The sequence below is a fragment of the Akebia trifoliata genome, chromosome 5 (genome assembly GCF_017979445.1).
Source record: "Akebia trifoliata isolate Shusen 1 chromosome 5, ASM1797944v1, whole genome shotgun sequence".
NCBI lineage: Eukaryota > Viridiplantae > Streptophyta > Magnoliopsida > Ranunculales > Lardizabalaceae > Akebia > Akebia trifoliata.
The window spans coordinates 29,429,913-29,448,459 of NC_141379.1; the positions used below are offsets into that span (position 1 = coordinate 29,429,913).

Below are 18,547 nucleotides of genomic sequence, written 5' to 3' on the forward strand. Positions count from 1 at the left end.
ATAACAAACATTTCGCTTTTGAAAAACAACTTTATGTTTGTAATGTGAGGAGGACCTCGCATCAAACAAAACTCAACCAAGTCCATAACAGAGTTATTGTGGTGGCTCACTCACTGTGCACGTTTTCAACTTATGAGAGCCAAATGTTCGAAGACATTGGGCTAGTGTCACGAAATCAATGCTGCTCTCTGACATAAATCAACATGCATGCGTACACGTATTTGTGACACCACCAACTCTTTCGTGTCAAACAGCGAGTCTTTCGTGTCCCACTTCCCCCTCTCCTCACTTGCTTTAACGTCTCTCTCTTCTCTTTTCTCTCTGCTCTCTATAAGAACTACCGATCTAGAACAAATTGTGTGACAGTAAGAGAGAGAGAGAGAGAGAGAGAGATGGCTGATGCGAATGCGAGGAGAGAGGAGGGGATAGTGGATGAGAAGGAGGCTTTGAAGATTGTGGCTCCAAGGGCTCCAGTCACCTCTGAGCGTCGAATTCCAGGCGACTTGGAAGCTTACCTTCCCAAACCTTGTATCTATCTTTCTATCTAACTTCTTCTTTTGAGTTTTGACCCCTATTAGTTAAATAATTTTAATTCAGTCCTAGACTTCAAGAATAATATACAGTTGCCTCAACATCATAGTTGTGCATATCAACTCGACTTGCTTAGATTTTGAGTTGACCCTTCTCCATAACCTTGCCAATTCAGTGTTGAGTGCTGTGTTATCCGCCTCCATTCTTGGGTATCATATGTTCAAGTATCATGCCCCAATTTGACTTTTGACCTTCTTATATTCATAGTTGTGTCTTTCCCATCAAATTGATCTTTTGGTAAATGGTTTGTCAACATGGTATTAGACGGCTAGGTTACTATATATATTCGAATAGGTCACAGGTTCAAGTCTCCTCAAAGGAATTTTTCACTTTTATGGGTGAGGGAGCGTTGAATTTCACATTATCCCCATCCGTTCTAGGTATCACGTGCTCATGTATCGAGCCCCGTTCGACCTGTGACCCTCATATTTTTTTTTTTCACCCGCTGCGAGTGAAAAAGGGTATTTCGTTTATTTTATTGATCTATCATAAAATGTCGTGAAGAGGGCATATCAGGTTGAAGTTGCCTTGTCATCATATTTCAGGAATATTGACCTATGTCTAAAGAAAAACAAATCCAAAAACAAGATCATGCCGGCTGTTGCAAAATTTTAGTAAATTTCAAAATACAAGTATTTTAATTATTTCAAAAAAATAATTAATAGGCATTAGCATGGTACTTTAGAAAGAAACTCCTGGGCTCAAGTTAAATTCAGGGTATAAAATACTTGGTGATACTAAAAAGATTAGGTTTATCCCCTTATTGTAAGTCAACGTTGCATTTTCTTAATGATTTTGTTGAGTTTAGTACCACATTGGACACTCACGGCCTTGTCTCTCCTAATAAACTCTTGGGCCTCTCCATTCATTTCCAATTGGTTTTGAGCTAGACCCCCAATTTATCATGGGATCATAGAGGCCCTTCTCTCCTCCACGTTACCTAGTGCATTGGCCTAATTCGGCTCACACGTGCACACGTGTGGGTAAGCCTAATATTGCATTTTACACATGGGTAAGCCTAATATCACTAATTTAATAAGTATTTCTAGAATACCCTTAAAGTTACTATTCAAATTACATCAGAATTCCATTAGGCTAAAAAAAAATTGAACTTTTACCTATATAAGATACTATTTATCTCTACTTCTTGTTTTATCCCTCATTGTTCAATTGTGCATAATTATGATTCAAACCTACCAGCATGTTTTGTTCCTCATTGTTACAATTCTGCTAGAATGCATTCCCTTTTTCTAAATTTTCCCGAACCTTGCCTTATCCCATCTCCCTGACCATAAACAAGAATAGTTATTTCCTTGTTGGACTCATTTCTAAATCTCGTTTTCTATACGGTACCACATCATCTTGATTACAAGGGATGTATCATTCTTGAGGTGACAAATGTACAATATCTTTTGCGTTGAGTTGTGCCCGATAAAACGAGCATAAGTTTGTGCCTGATATAAATAGAGAGTTGCTATTGCCACACCAATTCCTATGCAAATTATCAAAGAATTGCACATAATTGGTGTGGCATTAGTAGCTCTATAAATATTTTACCCGTATATCTCCCAATAAATCAAACACAAATTCAATATTTTTGATAAAATTAAGGAAATATTCCAAAGAAATCATTACCAACTGATGAGTCTTATTTGAAGCATTTAATTGGTTATGTGAAGTGATATCCTTCCCCAATTTGGCACAATTCCAACTGCCTTAACTTGACACAGATTCAAACTAAATACCGACTCAAATAATTCTGGTTGCATCTTTCTTTTTGTTGTTTTTTTTAAATAGATTTAGCTAGAGCTTTGATAGCTCCTGATGTAGATCACCCCACTGGCACGTGGGGCCACAAGCATCACAACATGAGTGTTCTTCAGCAACATGTGTCCTTCTTCGACTTGGACGACAATGGCATTGTGTATCCATGGGAAACTTTTGCAGGTAACCATAATATAGGTTAATAAAATATGATCAAATAATAAAACAATGTTTTGGCTTGCCTCAATGTATAATCAATATTTTCTTAAATAACTGTATTCGAGTCCAAATAAGAGCACATTGTAAACCGTTGATTTGTAATCGGTCCTAGATGATCTCCAAATAGTTGGTTTCTTCTTAGCTAGTCAATCTCTTCTAGTATTACATTTGCTAGTAAATGTTGCAATTCTAGCATCTATTAATCTAGATTGTAGCAAAAAATAATTACTTTTGAAAGATGTGGAGATTTTTTTTATAAAATTGAAACCTGTTTGAATTGGTTTGGGATGGTCTGACTTGTACTTGTATGTCTTGGTGAGTCATGGGGCCTTGCTGATCCAAAACGATGGTTATATTGGTTCCTTCTAAACCTTATCCTTACAGGAACCAAGCAATCAAATTATATCTGATGTAATGTAGCCAATGGTCCTAACCATTTAATCTGAGGTACACGTTCCTTTTACCAAAAACCAGGTTGATTGGAGATAGCTAGCAATAGTTGATCACAGTGAGTTCGGGTACATGAGTCCATTAAGAGATGGACCTTGCGTTCACGAGTTTGTGCCATTTGGGACCATCTTAGTGCCCATATTTCCTTACTGATAACATCGTTTCTTTTTTTCAGGACTGCGGTTAATTGGTTTCAACGTTGTTGCTTCTTTCATACTTGGCATTGCTATCAATGTGGGCTTGAGTTATCCTACACTGCCGGTAAGTCTTGGCTTTCTTACAATTTACATCATGGGGTGTCACCTTAATGTGGGTGGCGATGGATTATGGCGGATCCATTGCATCGGTGATACGAATCCAACCCTTACACCAAAAGCACCCACCTAGGTGTTAGTTGTGTGAACCCAACCCTTGCACCAAAAGCAGCCCATATATTTTTGGGGTCAGGACACCATATCTTGGACCGGACCCCCGGCCCCCCACGTAGACAGTTTCAATCTAGTACCCGGCTATAAGGTAGTCCTTTCCTCATTTCATTCCTTCTAAGGTTTGGATCACGGAGATAGCTATGAGCCCTACCAAAAATACGTAGGTATTAGTGGTGCAAAAAGTTAAGCCCATATCTCTTTGGGTTTGAGCTATGTTCATCTTATATATTGAGTAGTGGTTTTCTTCACTTAGTTCATCGTGGTTTGATTTTGCAGAGTTGGATACCTTCACCGTTATTCCCCATATACATAAACAACATTCATAAATCCAAGCATGGAAGTGACTCCGGAACTTACGACACTGAAGGAAGGTGAGGTGGTCTACTTAGTTTGTTGTGTTGCCAATTCACTTTAATGAATCACCAGTTTTTCATTTACAAGTATAATAAGGTAATTTGTTGTAATCTAAGTTTTCGTTTTTTGCTAAGGCTTTGACAGCCAAATCTCAAGAATATAGAGTTAGATTATATAAAGTAAATATTCATCTTTTTATAAAAATAAATAAAAGTAATTTAGAATGAAAATTGCATATTTTTAAATAGAGTCGTGCTGGAGTGACTTCAAGATTGTGACCTTAAAGTGTGACATGAGGTACAAGCTTAAGGTCACTTCAGCATTAGTCTTTTAAATATTTAATAGATGTGAAGTCGGAGTAACCAAATCATTGGTTGTGAATCTCGTTGGGCTGTACAATTTCCAATGAGATGCCGAGATGTGAAGATATTTGAGACCTTCCTTAGAAAATAAGATGCTGGGAAGCTTGTACCAATCCCTAGTAAATCCAAAAATTTTCTTAAATCGTTTTTTACATGATTGGTGATTTCTAGAGCTTTCCTTTTTCAATTTGACATGGGGGTTGCTTACTCCTTGCCATCTTGTCCCTATTATTATACTCCAACAATCAAGTCAGTATTGATTGTAATGGGATTTAAAGGACGAACCATTATTGCCTACCTTTTTCCTCATTTGGCCTTCACTTGGTGCTGGGACTAGGACGGGAACTTGATTCCAAGGCAAAAACAGTGCTCAAACATTTGGACAATCAAATTAGGGTGTGATTTTTCTCTACTCCTACATTTCTAATGGTTGTTATGAACTCACCCATATGTTAAGAAAATGGGTGTAATGGCTTGAATCAGTAGTAATGAAGTTGATTCCAGGCATTTGGATTTGCCAAACATTTGCGGGTTAACTAATCCTCCTCACATTTAGGATTGGATTCGTGGTTGGTGGCTTGCAATTATTTGCTTTTTTTTTTTCCTTCAACAATTAAATAGTGATATCTAGTCCTGTATGGATCTCAGGTTTGTTCCAGTAAATTTCGAGAATATGTTTAGCAAGTACGCTCGGACTGTACCAGACAAGCTCACCTACAAGGAGATTTGGAATATGACCGAGGGGAACCGAAATACAAACGACTTCTTTGGCTGGTTTGTTTCGTTGTGTCCCTTATTACAATGCATTACTATCTAGTGTTTACTTCAATGCTGCCCTTGAGAGGAGGTTTTAGTTCAACTTGATTTTTGCAGGATTGCCGCAAAGGGTGAGTGGACAATTTTGTATGCTCTGGCTAGAGATGAAGAGGGATTTGTATCCAAAGAAGCTGTTCGACGAGCTTATGACGGGAGTCTATTTGAATATTGTGCCAAGGCGCGCTATGATGCTATCAATAAGATGAGCTAAGGATTATGCTAGTGAGACTATATAGATGAACGTAAATGTAATAATTATGTGACAGATAATGAACTTTATAAGTTCAATGGGTCGTTACTGACGGGGAATGATTTTCCAAGTGATGGGTTTTAATGGGTTGGTTCCACTTTATGTGATAAGTAGAATATTGCTTCCTACTTCAAATGGTGATTGTAAATGTGTTGCATCATATATGATTTAAGTTTGTTTTCTAGAATCTTTTAGCCCTACCAAAGAGTTTGCTTTAAAACTCCACTCCCAAGTTTAGGCGTCTGCATCAGGCCACGAAGGGCATAGTCATTGAAGCCCATGCTCAACCTTATTTTCTGAAACCCTAGCAGTCGATCGCTTAGGGGAGGTAACTAAAACTGCTCTAAACCCAAATCTACTTGAGCCTACCCAAATTTGTCACAAACGTAGACAGTCCCCATGACCCAAGATAATTACGCCTGTTTACATACGTCTTAAAAGGAAATCAATGGCCCTAGCATAAACCCTCAAAGCAACGTCTGAGATGATGGTATCATCCCAGCCCCTAAAGCTAGAAAAGGTTAGGCCCCAACCTGTGCAAAGATGACTCGTGTTGTCTAGCCAGGTTAAATCCTTTTTTTCTTTTTGATGGGGGGGTTGTGGTTTTACAATGACCTTAATGATCATGTACACATTTCCATCGATCTATTTAGTGAACCTAAATGACCTATTTAGTGAACCTAAATGACGATAAATGAGAATAAACTACACGGAAATTTTTGTTTTGGTAACCAAAATTACACAAAATATAAGTAACAAAAACAGAATGAACATCTTTCTTTAGAAGAACCTAGCGTGAACTCAAGTGGCCCCGAGTAATGAAGCAAGCAAAATCCTCTTTAGCCAGATAAAAGTTGAAAAGTATTACACCAAAATCAAAATTTCTAATTCTGTTTCAACAATGAAAAAAAGAGCACCTAAATACCACACAACCTGGTCTGATATAATAAGAATCATTCGCAACAGGACAGTTAAACGATGGCATTGGCTGCACTAGCAATCCTTGGCCATAGATCAGCACATTCCTTTCCAATTGGTCCGGTGATAGCAGAACCTGTGATCACCACAAGAACAGCAACATATTAGAGAAACACTAAAAACCACAGAGAGGTGACCTCTAATTCTCTATATCTAACATCTCAAGTAAGAAGCACAAGTTGCATTAAATTTTTTGTGGTTACTACAGGTCTCCAACCATAACATAAGCATTGATCCTTCTACAAGACATTTATTTTCATATTGAGACAGCTCCAATAAAAGCAATCATATGGATATAGGTGCAAGTTATCCAACGACCATAACATGAACAGTATGAAGTTCAATCAAGTCATATCTGCAAAAAATAAAATAAAATGTATGGTTATCTGCTTAAAATGTTTGCTGTACCTTTCATTTCTCCTTTGGGATTCACTATAACCCCAGCATTATCTGCAAAAACAAAGTCAAAAGAAAATCAGAAACTTTGGTATAGAAGTTAATTGGGAAATATTGTAGGAGAAGAATTTAATGCAGATCCATACACTGGGTTTAAGTAGTAACACTTCATTTTTTTGATAACCATATAAAGTCTAAAATGTCGAAGCCTAGTTTTGCAACTATTCCTATCACATATTTCTCAAATTTTCCGAGAACTTTTGGGTAAGAAGCAAAAAGAATGAAACGAAAAATCGTGATGTCTAAAACTGGCAATTCTTTTTAATTTATGTACTATGAATCAATCAATGCAGCTATGAGGGATTGCACTTGTAAAACATAAGAAATCAATTTGGGCCAAAATAAAAAACACAAAATCAATTAATGCATCACATCAAATTTATCGTGAACAAGTCTCAAACATGGTTTTAAATCTCATCCAAGACCGAGACAACTCGTCCAATTCATCTCAGTAATGTCCACCAACGTGACAGATCGACAAGTCAGACATATCGGACGAGATTTATAGCTATGATTCATTTGTCTCATTGTTGACCGAGAAGACTCAAATGTATTGGAAAACTCATCCGAGATAACCTGGACTCGTACGTTAACCAAGATCAATTGCAAATACGTCAAGAAAAAATCCTATAGTTACAGATTTCTCTAGCATAATTCCCTCCTAATCCCAAATGAAGAATCTAACATATCAGGGGTCAGATGTGGCAGGAACCAAAAGCTCCCTCAAGAATTTGGGATTTCAAACAAAATGTATACCCATGTTACCCAACTGAACTAATCTTCACTGTGTCATCGGGATTGTGGGTTCACGCGTGTTTGAACAAAACCTAAATTGCCCCCCAAACACACAAAATACTACTGAAAAATCCAAACATAAATGCCCCAAATTTTCACCCCAAACTATTGAACAACAATTACATTGCACACAATTCAACCAACCAAACCATCAAATGCATCAAAACAAAAATCCATTAATTAGAGAAACAAACAAAATTAGAAGAAAAAAAAACCATTTTTAAACAAATAAATCTGTAGAAACCAACGAAGTCAGGAACAGATTCTAACCTTCGAAGTACATGAAGACACCATCCTTTCGGCGCCATGGCTTGCGCTGCCTGACGATGACAGCTGGCATGACTTTCTTCCTAAGATCAGGCTTCCCTTTCTTGACAGTCGCCATCACCATGTCTCCAACACAAGCTGAAGGCAAACGATTGAGGCGACCCTTGATCCCCTTTACGGAGATGATGTAGAGATTCTTCGCTCCAGTGTTGTCTGCACAATTCACAGTTGCCGCCACTGGAAGACCCAATGACATACGGAACTTGTTTCCAGCCGATCCTCCACGACCTACAATCCAAACAACAACAATAATCAATCAATCAAACAAACAAACAATTGGAGATCGAATAGAAACCCTAACCCTAATTTGAGAAGAAATGAGAGAGAGATACCTCGCTTCGACATTTTGGACGCTCGCAAAGTTCGACTTGTGTTAGGGTTTTGAGAATTTTATATAGGGGTTGGTCGTTCTAGGGTTTGTAGAATTCCATAAGTGTTTTGGGTGTAATTACGAAATTGCACTCTGGTTTTCACTTAACATCAGAGGAGTAGGGCTGTCAATGGGCAGGTTTGGGCTGGTATTTTTTAGGCCCTAACCCAGCCCTAAAGAGGAGGGCTATGCCTTATATATTAGTCCTATACTTCTATCGGGCCTAAGTTGGCTATGCTAAGAGAGCCTAGGTTGGGCTCGAGTTCTATAAAAAAAAAACTAATTCATGTATTTTTAAAATCATTTGGATCATTTTATTATTTTGTTTATTTAAATTATCAAAATAGGGGTTTATCTATAATAATGGGAAAACGGTTAGAGATGAAAGTAAATATTTCTATTAATAATATATTTTAGTTACCTTTTATTATAAAATAATACATCTAGAATATATGTCATACCATTTCAAGGTTGACGCCCTCGTTGGCCCATTTTATAGAATATATTTTGTAGATTAGTTACCTCGTGATACATAAGAAAAAGATTTATGATTGTGTGTTTCCCGACAGAGCCAGGATTTGCTTTTAGTGGGGGCAAACGTATGGTTAATTGGAGGGAGAGGGGGCAAAATTGGAAGGAGATGAGGGAGTGAGGGCAACAGGGTCAAATGAGGCATATTAGTAGTTCAAAATGCAGGGGTATCATGAATTTAAGCATAAATTCAAGAGTATCTAAAGTGCCCAAAAAAGTTGAGTGGGACCAATTGCCTCCAATGTCTCCTTACTAGCTCTGCCCCTGTCCCGATGCAACTACTCACGGTTCTGTAGTGGGGGCATGTGTCATAGGGGAGGGGAGGGGAGGGGAGGGGGGGTTCAAAAAATCATTACACTTTTCTAAATAGAAGTGGAACTCAAATAGTCAATCCCAACATATTAGGAGAGCAAGATTCACCCATCTTAGAGACTAATTTTCAAAAGATTTTCTCGATTACTACTTTCATAGAATTAAGTCTTAAACAAAGTTCCTAATAGATGAACATATCTTATTGAGAAGCTTGAAGATTTTGGGGCTGTTTTGGCATGATTTGGTCTTTCTTTATCATACAAAATGTAGTGTGACAGTTAGACTTGTTTTTAAGAAAGTATTATGTCAGTTTAGGCTTCTTATGTACAAAAAATGAGCCATGTTCGATTGGGCAAGACCATTTCTTGCAGCCATCTTATGCGTTTAGGTTTGAATTTGGTTAGAGCAACTATGTGATATTCTTAAAAGCGTGATTATTTAAATGGATATCATGTTTAGTAAATATTATTGTGTTGCTAATCAACCATGCAAGTTTATATTATGCACCTAGGTTTATCTTTCAATATGTCACCCTTTACAAGAGTGAAAAGTTGATGGTTTAATCAAATCAAGGTTACTATTAGGGAAATGAGTCTCTTAAACAGTTCATTATTTTAAAAATCAAGTTTTGTTTTCTTATTGTTCTTTTCAATTAATAAACATGTTAAAGATAGTCTAATGAAAACCTTGAAAGGGGTGAATAGGTTTTTCACAAATCTTTTGCTAGATATTATTTTTTTTCTTAAGCAAGTAAAGACAACAAAAACTCAACAATCATATGAAATAAATGACACAAGGATAAGGGTTTAGAGACATTTAAACCATCCAGTGAGACAAAAATTTATAGAGGTCATAACTTGAGCTGATGTCTTTATTCAATGCATTCGGGTTACAACCGCTTACAATGAATGGCGAACACGTCATCGTGACACTATGTTTGGAACTTTTACTCGAGTTGTTCGAGATCTCGCAATAAGGAATCTCTATGAATTCTTTTTGAAACATGAACACAACCTTAGATTGTGAAGAATGAACCTCCAAAAGGTAGATCTAAATAAAATGCTCATAATCTCCTGTTTACAACATTATCTCAGAAGAATGAATAAGGAGGTGAAAGACAACTTTCTTATAATCAAATTTTCATATGAAAATAATTAAGAGACAAAGAATGAGTAGCCTCTTTCAAGAATTTACTAAAAAAATAATTGAACCAGAGAATTGGTGAATACCTTCTATGGAAGGTCTTCTTTAAATTGAGGCAAATGATAGGATTTTGAGAAACCCTAATTGACTTAGATAGGGTCCTATTCAAATGTACTAGTAGACTAGTTCAAATGGGATATGACTTTTTCAAAATAATCGTCTAAACATAGAATGTGACTTTTTCAAAGTTTGTTGGAACAACATCGCTTGATCAACTGAATGATTGACCTATAGGGAATTGAAAAAATATGCAACTCTCAAGTTCGGTCTACCGAGAGTTCCTCGGTTGCCCCATGAAGAGAGAAGCTGGGTCAACCGATTGGTCGCCTCATGAAAATGTGCAAAAATATGACCCTTTCAGGTTCGACCGACTAAACATATGTTAGTCGCCCGACCCTTGTGGACACACCCCTTTACTTTTTTTTAGTTTGTTCAACTTAAGGTGATTGAAATCGGTGCTCTATCTTATTTTTCACTTATCTTGAGTTGGCTTGATCTCCAGTAAATGTGACTTTTTGCTGTTTCAGATTTTGATACTCCCCATTACATTCAATATTAATAAATACAAGAAATAACCTAATCTACTCGTGGTGACAAACATACTTACACAAACACTTGACAAAATAATAGACATCGAAATCGCATATAGAACCAAATATTATGCAATTTTTACTTGCTTACATGATAGATCTCAAATGGGGTAGAGCTTGCAAGGTTCATGTTATTAAAACGTTTGACTACTTAATATAATTGCTCCTAAATCACTTATTACCATTTAAATAACAATTAGCAAACTATGGCTAATTAAAAAAAAAAAAAAAGATTAGGTTTTGCCTTGCTTATCAAAAGTCAACATTGTGTTTTTTTATTAATGATTTAACAGTTAAATTTTGATTTTCTTTTCAAAATGCCCTTCAAAAATTAAATTAATAAATCAAAATTTGAAATAAAAAAAAATTCAAAATTTTATGATTAAACAATCAACAAAAGGCAAAGTCGACTTTCAATCAAGGGAAATAAACTTGATCTAGTGTGTTTTGATAAGCGAAAGTTGAACATGAGAGTTAGCAATCCTCACAAGTTGCTGAAGATTGTGTGTTTGGAAAGCTCAACTTACGAGAGTTGTCAACTCACCAACTCTCCAACTTCCCAAAATTGAAGCATTTCAACTTTCACTCTAAGAGGTGAAAGTTGGCAACTCTCTTTTTTGTGCCGTTTTAAAATTTTTATTTATTATTATGATAATATGAAAATAATAATAAATTAAAAACTAAACAATAATAATAATAATTATTATTATTATTATGTTACTATTTTATTATAGTAATGAGAAAGGAAAAGGTAATAAAAATAATTAATAATAATAATAATAATAAAAATAAAACTTATATTATTATTTTATTATAGTAATGAGAAAATAAAAGATAATACAAAATAATTAATACTAAATAAATAAAAATAATAATAATAAAACATATATGATTATAAAATAATAATAATAATAAAATAATTATAATTATAATTATAATTATAATTATAATTATAATTATAATTATAAAATTAAAAATATTTAATAATAATAATAATAATAATAAAATAATTATAATTATAATTATAATTATAAAATTAAAAATATTTAATAATAATAATATAAGTTTTATTATTATTTTATTATAGCAAAAGGAACAAAAAAGGTAATAAAAATAAAACAATTAAATAATAATAATAATAATAATATGCCTATATTACTAGTTTTTTTTTGTTGTAAAAATTAGAAAAAATAATTAGTAGTTTAAAATAAAATAAAATACTAAGTTTTTAATCTTCATATTTTAATTTTAATTATAATAGAAATTAAAATTAAAATTTGAAAAGTAAAAAAATTAATAAATATAACTTCAAGAAAAATTCTTGTAAGTTACCAAACATAAAAGTTATAATTAACACTTACTCATCAACTTTTAAAAGTTGAACACTTGAAAGTCCAACTCTCATGGTGAACTCTCACTTATCAAACAAATCCTAGTATTTTGGAGGGGTTAAACCTAATATCACCATCTTATCAAGGGGTACTACTAAATTACCCTAAAAAAAAAAAAATCTTTTTTTTGGATTTTCAGAGTAAATGAATGTATTAGAAAACTACTCTTATTATAGACTTAAGGCCAAGAGTGGAATTGATACAGTAGATATGAAAGTTGGTAAGATTTTCTCAAAAAATGAAAAGATTTTTTGGTTGGCAGTTTCAATGCGATTGTACTGGTTTTGATAATTACCGCTTAAGCCCATAGAATTCACATCCAAAAATACCGGGTTCTTCGCACGCTCATGCTAAGTTAATTTCTCTATAAAGCATTAACATTTTTGCTCATTCTTCTTTAGTCAGAGACTGTAAAATAATTTTACTTGGTTTCATGTGATATCTTATTCACTCCTACTTTAATTCATTTTCAATTTCTCTATTTGTTGTTACAGAAATTGTTTTGTCTTTATGCGTTGTCTTTGAATTTTATTTGTTCTTCTCTTCATTTCTCCATACTTGTGTGTTCAACATCTAGATATCTTTCGTGATATATTCTCATTGTCGTCTGACCATGGAAGGAGATAAAATTCAAAAAATCGGATTAAGTAATACTAGTACTAAGGGCTTTTTTACAGATCTTCATGCCTTGGTTATAGATCATGATCTTCAATGTCTTATGACCATTGAAACAATGCTTAAGACAAACCGATATGAAGGTATTTAGTGTAGACTTCATTTTTTTTATATTTATGTTAGGATTAATTTTGTAGATATTATTAGTTATTTGATTGAATACTTCACATGTGTACTTTTTATTCATTTTGATAGATTTCTTTCTGTATTTGTATCCTACAAAGTTGAAAGTTATGGAGATATGCCATACACAAGATCTAGGTTGGAAACCAATGAGCATTAGGGCATAGTGGCCAAGGTGTCTCTCCAAAAGAGATAAGTCATGAGTTCAAGCCCCCCCCCGTTGGCCACCCACACTGATTTATCCCTACTTACCTAGTATGTGTGGTATTGCATGTACCCAAGGGGGATTTGGGTGAGATATGGTGCTCTAAGAGGCAAATTGCCTCGCCCCTGCTAGTTGTGCCTATGGGTCCGGAACCCTCGTCATAAAAAATAATAAAAAGATTTAAGTTGGAGAATTCATTCCTGCATTTTCTATGAAAAGATTAAATTCTTATTTATATTTTTTTCTTATAGAATTTTAATTTCTATCATGGCCATATGTTAACCTTTTTCCAATGTTCACTGTAAATTATCTAAATCTTCTATGATGCATGTTGAAGGATAGTTTCGTAAAATGTTTAAAGAAGATATAATTGCAAGAAGTTTTGACATCTCTGATTTATTTTATGGACTTATTTATGTTCATTCATGTTGAATTTTTTGTTACTTGATGCATTCTCTTTATATGCTTCCCATGGTGTTTACAAATTGGTTCTTCGAAATATCATAACTCCTAACAAATATGATGAGCCACACATCTAGAGTATTAGACCATAATTTTATTATTGTTTGAGTATGTATTTTTTTTGCTTACTTTTTCTTCAATCGAGGGTTTTCTAATATGATGGCCTATATATCTTGTTACCACTTCTAGTTGTGACTGCTAGATCGGGAATAGAGGCCTTAAACTTGCTACGGGAAAGAGAAGGTCGATTCGATCTAGTTTTAACAAATGTGGACGTGCTTGAAATTAATGGTTTGAAATTTTTTGACTGCATTGGCAAAGAATTAAAAATTCCCGTTATAAGTGAGTCGCCCTCTTAATCATATTTTGTTATTTACCTTTAAAGTAGGGGTCAGTATCCCTTGACTCGTGAAAAAACACATGATTCCTGCCATTTAAACTCAAAATCAAATGGTTGAGATTTATCCTCGGGATAATTAAGTATCTCCTAGATTTGTGTTCCCCCAAGATATACATGTCTCAAATGTTGGATTTTGTATCCTAATGATTGGGATCATGTGTTTTTTCTTGAGTTATTTTTCATAAGTCAACGGATCCCAAGCCTTACCTAATTGGTATTGATGGGTTATTCAAATTTTCTAACTAATTTTTTTCTTTTTTAATTTGACTTTCTTCCAAATGTAGTAATGTCCACTGATGATAAAGTGGAAATTATGAGGAAATATTTAGAAAATGGGGCTTGTTTTTACCTCGTGAAGCCTATAATGATAAACGATATACAAAACCTTTGGCAACACGTGCTTCGACAGAAATGTGTCATGGAAGATATCCAACATCCAAGAGGAGTTCAGGAGGCCTCACCGCTTGAGAATGCAATGAAAAAAGATATCTATGATGTTTCTCAGTTGTACAAAGGCAATTGGACTCAACAAGAACAAAATGAGAAGATGTATAAAGAAATGGACGAAGAAAGGGCAGAAAGTAAAAATACTTCAACTTCACAAAAGAAGAAAAGAATGATTTGGACTTCTAAACTTCACAACCAATTCTTGGTAGCCGTTCATCGACTAGGCCTTAATAGTAAGGATCTCTTTCTCATTGTTCAAAGAATAGTTTCATTACTCTTTGTTTATTTCTATTAAGGTTCTATTTACTTGACCCTTAATTAATTATGGTTGATACCTTTCTATCATCTTGAATTAGGAGCCTCTCCAAATAAGATTCTAATGTTGATGGACGTCCCTGGATTAACGAGGGAAAATATTGCCAGCCATTTGCAGGTTTGTTTTTAGATTAAATTCACATGTTTATTATCAAACTTCTCACCTCTATACAAATACACATACGCACATAATCTCACTTTAGTGTAGTAGCTCCCTTATTCGAGCCAAGTACTTACTTTGAGCTTGTCTTGCTTACCTATCCAAGCTTAGGGACTAATATCCTTTATTTAAAATCTTCCTATAGTCGATTCGTCCATTGTTTTTGTTCTCTTTCCCCACTATATTTTTCAAAGAGAAGATATGAAATGTTGATCCTATGTCTATTTTAGCAATCAATAATGAATCTAATAGAAAGCTATTGTTGAGATCAGTACAATGATACCCACCATTATCATAATTTAGGATAACAACTAAAAATGTAGGATAGATAATTCTAATATTTTTTTCTTTTATTAATTGAATTGGTAGTTTCATATATTGTCATTTGTTTCTTTTAAATCTTCAAATGTCCCTTATTTCATTCCTTAAACATCATTGGGAAAATATGTATCACTATTAGAAGTATTTTTCCAGATCTTACAATAACTTTAATTATTAAATGCTTTTACTTAATTATAAAAATATATTTATTTCAATTTAGAAATCATATAATATTTTTAAATTTTCATTTTTATGATTATAAGTGTAAAGATGATTATAAATTCCAAATAAAAGATATGAAATGTATGGGGATTGCTATCTTTTATATCTTTTGCAATTGAATAATTTTATATTTATAAAAAAAATATATCTTTTGCTATTGAATAATTTTATACTTATAAAAAAATAATATTTTGCAATTGAAAACTTAGAGTGGCCTTTACTTCTCTTCAATGACTTACATTTGTATTTTTTTGGTTAAATAAAGTTTTTTTTTCTCCTTTTATATTTTCTAATGATCATAATTTAAATCCTAAGTCATTTTTTTTTTATGACGGGGTGTCCATAGCCATAGGCCCAACAAGCAGGGGCTAGACAACTAGCCTCTTAGAGCATCATAACTTGCCCAAACCCCTTAGGTACATGCAATACCCCACAAATCATACATACTAGGTAAGCCGGGATAAATCTTTGTGGGTGGCCAACAAGGGCCAAAGTGTGAACAATCCTATATCTGTTTTGAGCGAAAAACAAATTCATTGAAAAACTACTGCCAAGATCTTTACAGGACATCAATGACTAAATACTTTTATTTAGCAATCAAATCACATTTGTTATTTATAATATAATATTCTTAAAATTTATCTCTTATGATACTAAGTGTGATTGTATTTAAATTGTTGAGTTACACAATCAATAAATGTCTAGTTTTTTATTTTGAAAACTATAGTATCTATCCAACTTCCATGTCAACAGCTCTTTACTTGAACATCATGGGCATTATACAAGTGCCCATGCCTAATATTTATGAAGTAAAATGAAGTTCCAACTTGTAGCTTCTTTTCCTAGAAATGTCCTTCCACAACTCTATCAACCAATTTATATAATATTTAAAGTTTGAACACCATTCAAACTCTTAACCAAAAGTTTACTATAGTTAATAGTCCATACATTCTCTTTTACTTTTAACAAGAAATTATTCTCTTTAAAAAATAAATTGACACTTCTTTTATAAAAATGATTTCAAAGAAATAGATACATTTAAAAACTTTCTTCATTCATCGAGATCTTTTCAATGAAACCCATCACAAATAACATTTGTTCTTATTATGAAAATTGCTTTATTTTAGTTTAAAGTTAATACATTATCCTCTAAAAATTTTCTTTTAAAACGAATGATTAGTTGTGAAATGGTAACATAACATTTTCAATGCCCACCTACAAAGAAGTTATTTTTCTACAACCATCATCAAAAACTTATCCTAAAATCCCCTGCCATAAAGGAAAAACACACTTGAAAATAGATTAGAAGACAAACAGGGAATAGTGCCACCATTTTAGTTCATTTTGATACTCATAAGTTAATATTTCTCATATTGGTAGTCTTGTAAATTCATGATTACTATTGTAATAATGCTCATGTGTAACAATGAAATGCTTGTTGATAGCTCATTAAATTGATTGGAGTTCTAAAATTTGCAGAAATATCGTCTCAGCCTTAAACGATGCGAAGAAGAAAGTAGAACTATGGAACCTAGGCCCCCAAGTTGCTTGACCAATGGGCCTCTTACTTCAAGCTTTCCACCAAACCATCCTTCATTGATGTCTAACTCACAAAATGGAAACCCACAATTCCTAGATCAACAATGGCCACAAATGCCACTCCAAGGAAACATAGGTAACATTCAAGGGCTTACTATTGCTAATGGCGCACTGCCAATCGGTTCTACACATTTTCTTAACGAAAATGAGTCAAATAGCAACTTTTTGTCTCCACAACGCTATGAACAAACATTTCCAACGAGCAATCAGGGTAATCTTCAGGAACCTTGGCTTGGTGATTCGTCGTCTCTTAATCACCAAAATGTTTCCAACTACTTAACTTATCCTGGAACAGAACAACATGGAATTAGAATGGGTCCACCCCCACTACCACCACCACCACTAGCAGAAGAAGATCCTGATAGTTTTCTTGATATGCTAAGGGAGGTAAATAAAGAGTGTTATAGAGATTTATTTTCCGATGAGGTCGACCAGCCTACAAATGAGGTATGTACTATACTTCATTTAAATCTGTTTTATTATTATTTTCTGTAAAATATTTATGAATTGTTTCTTATGTAAAATTTAAATATTTTGGTCATATTGTTTAAAATTTTGTGTAGGAATATGGTGTTAAAGCATTGGTGGACCCAAATTTTGATATTAGCGAATATGAGTTGAACGATGACAATCTAGCAATGTGAAATCAGCCATGGACAAGCTTATATTTCAGTCAATTGGATTTTCCTTCACAATTTGTGTTAAGTTTTGTAAAATACATGATGTGTGATTTAAATTATTAAAGCTTATAAGACATTGATGATGCTTCAATATTAGTCAGTTGGATTTTGTTTCTCTGTTTGGGTAAAGAATTTGTTGGTTGATATATTATAGATAGGTTGATGAGTTAAACATACCCCTCTATGTTTTGGTGAATATTTGAGATACCCTAGGCTTACAAACTTATGATATGCTCCCTTGATTTTGGTCGTCTCTTATAAACTAATGAAGAATGACCTAAATGCCCTTACTTTCAAATTTAGACAAAACCCCATATTTTACTTCAAAATAATATTTCATCCTTAGATTTTAAAATCAGGTTAAATTTTATTTGATTTAGTCCACCACTTCTTCAAAATGCATTCCTTTTCAACCTCTCCTGTGAAAATCCTTTGATTTTTCAATCCAAAATTCCATCTTCTTCTACTTCTCCGAAAATCTTACATCGTTCTTGACACTTTAAGGTTGAAGTAGATAGAATCTTAAGGTAGAAGTTAAATGTAAAATGACTGGTTTTGGGGTTTTTGACGATAGGTTTAAAATGACGGCAATTGAGTTTTTTATTTTTTTATTTTTTTATTTTTTTTATTTTTTTTTATTCTATCCGAGTAGACCAAGCTCAAGGTGGCATTCATCAAATTGAAAACATAGGGGGATATGTCTTAATCACCCTAGAATAGATATAGGAAGCATTGACACCCTCCATAAAAG

At 33.8% G+C, this 18,547-nt stretch overlaps 3 protein-coding genes across 3 annotated transcripts; 2 read left to right on the plus strand and 1 right to left on the minus strand.

The window, feature by feature from the left end:
- The first annotated feature begins 331 nt into the window (after nt 1-331).
- LOC147402040 (peroxygenase-like) lies at nt 332-5,421 on the plus strand. The gene is made up of 6 exons (XM_086443542.1): nt 332-528; nt 2,389-2,538; nt 3,200-3,285; nt 3,729-3,823; nt 4,817-4,942; nt 5,042-5,421. Exons 1-6 carry the CDS (start codon nt 393-395, stop codon nt 5,193-5,195), a joined length of 747 nt encoding a protein of 248 aa, XP_086299668.1. The 5' UTR covers nt 332-392; the 3' UTR covers nt 5,196-5,421.
- Nucleotides 5,422-6,053: 632 nt separating this feature from the next.
- On the minus strand, nt 6,054-8,280 carry LOC147402041 (large ribosomal subunit protein uL14). The gene is made up of 4 exons (XM_086443543.1): nt 8,123-8,280; nt 7,734-8,018; nt 6,621-6,662; nt 6,054-6,288 (listed from the first exon to the last, which is right to left on the minus strand). Exons 1-4 carry the CDS (start codon nt 8,133-8,135, stop codon nt 6,206-6,208), a joined length of 423 nt encoding a protein of 140 aa, XP_086299669.1. The 5' UTR covers nt 8,136-8,280; the 3' UTR covers nt 6,054-6,205.
- Nucleotides 8,281-12,687: 4,407 nt separating this feature from the next.
- LOC147402042 (two-component response regulator ARR14-like) lies at nt 12,688-17,878 on the plus strand. Its single transcript, XM_086441600.1, has 6 exons — nt 12,688-12,945; nt 13,842-13,994; nt 14,337-14,732; nt 14,856-14,932; nt 16,997-17,563; nt 17,680-17,878. Exons 1-6 carry the CDS (start codon nt 12,801-12,803, stop codon nt 17,758-17,760), a joined length of 1,419 nt encoding a protein of 472 aa, XP_086297726.1. The 5' UTR covers nt 12,688-12,800; the 3' UTR covers nt 17,761-17,878.
- The last annotated feature ends 669 nt before the right edge of the window (nt 17,879-18,547 follow it).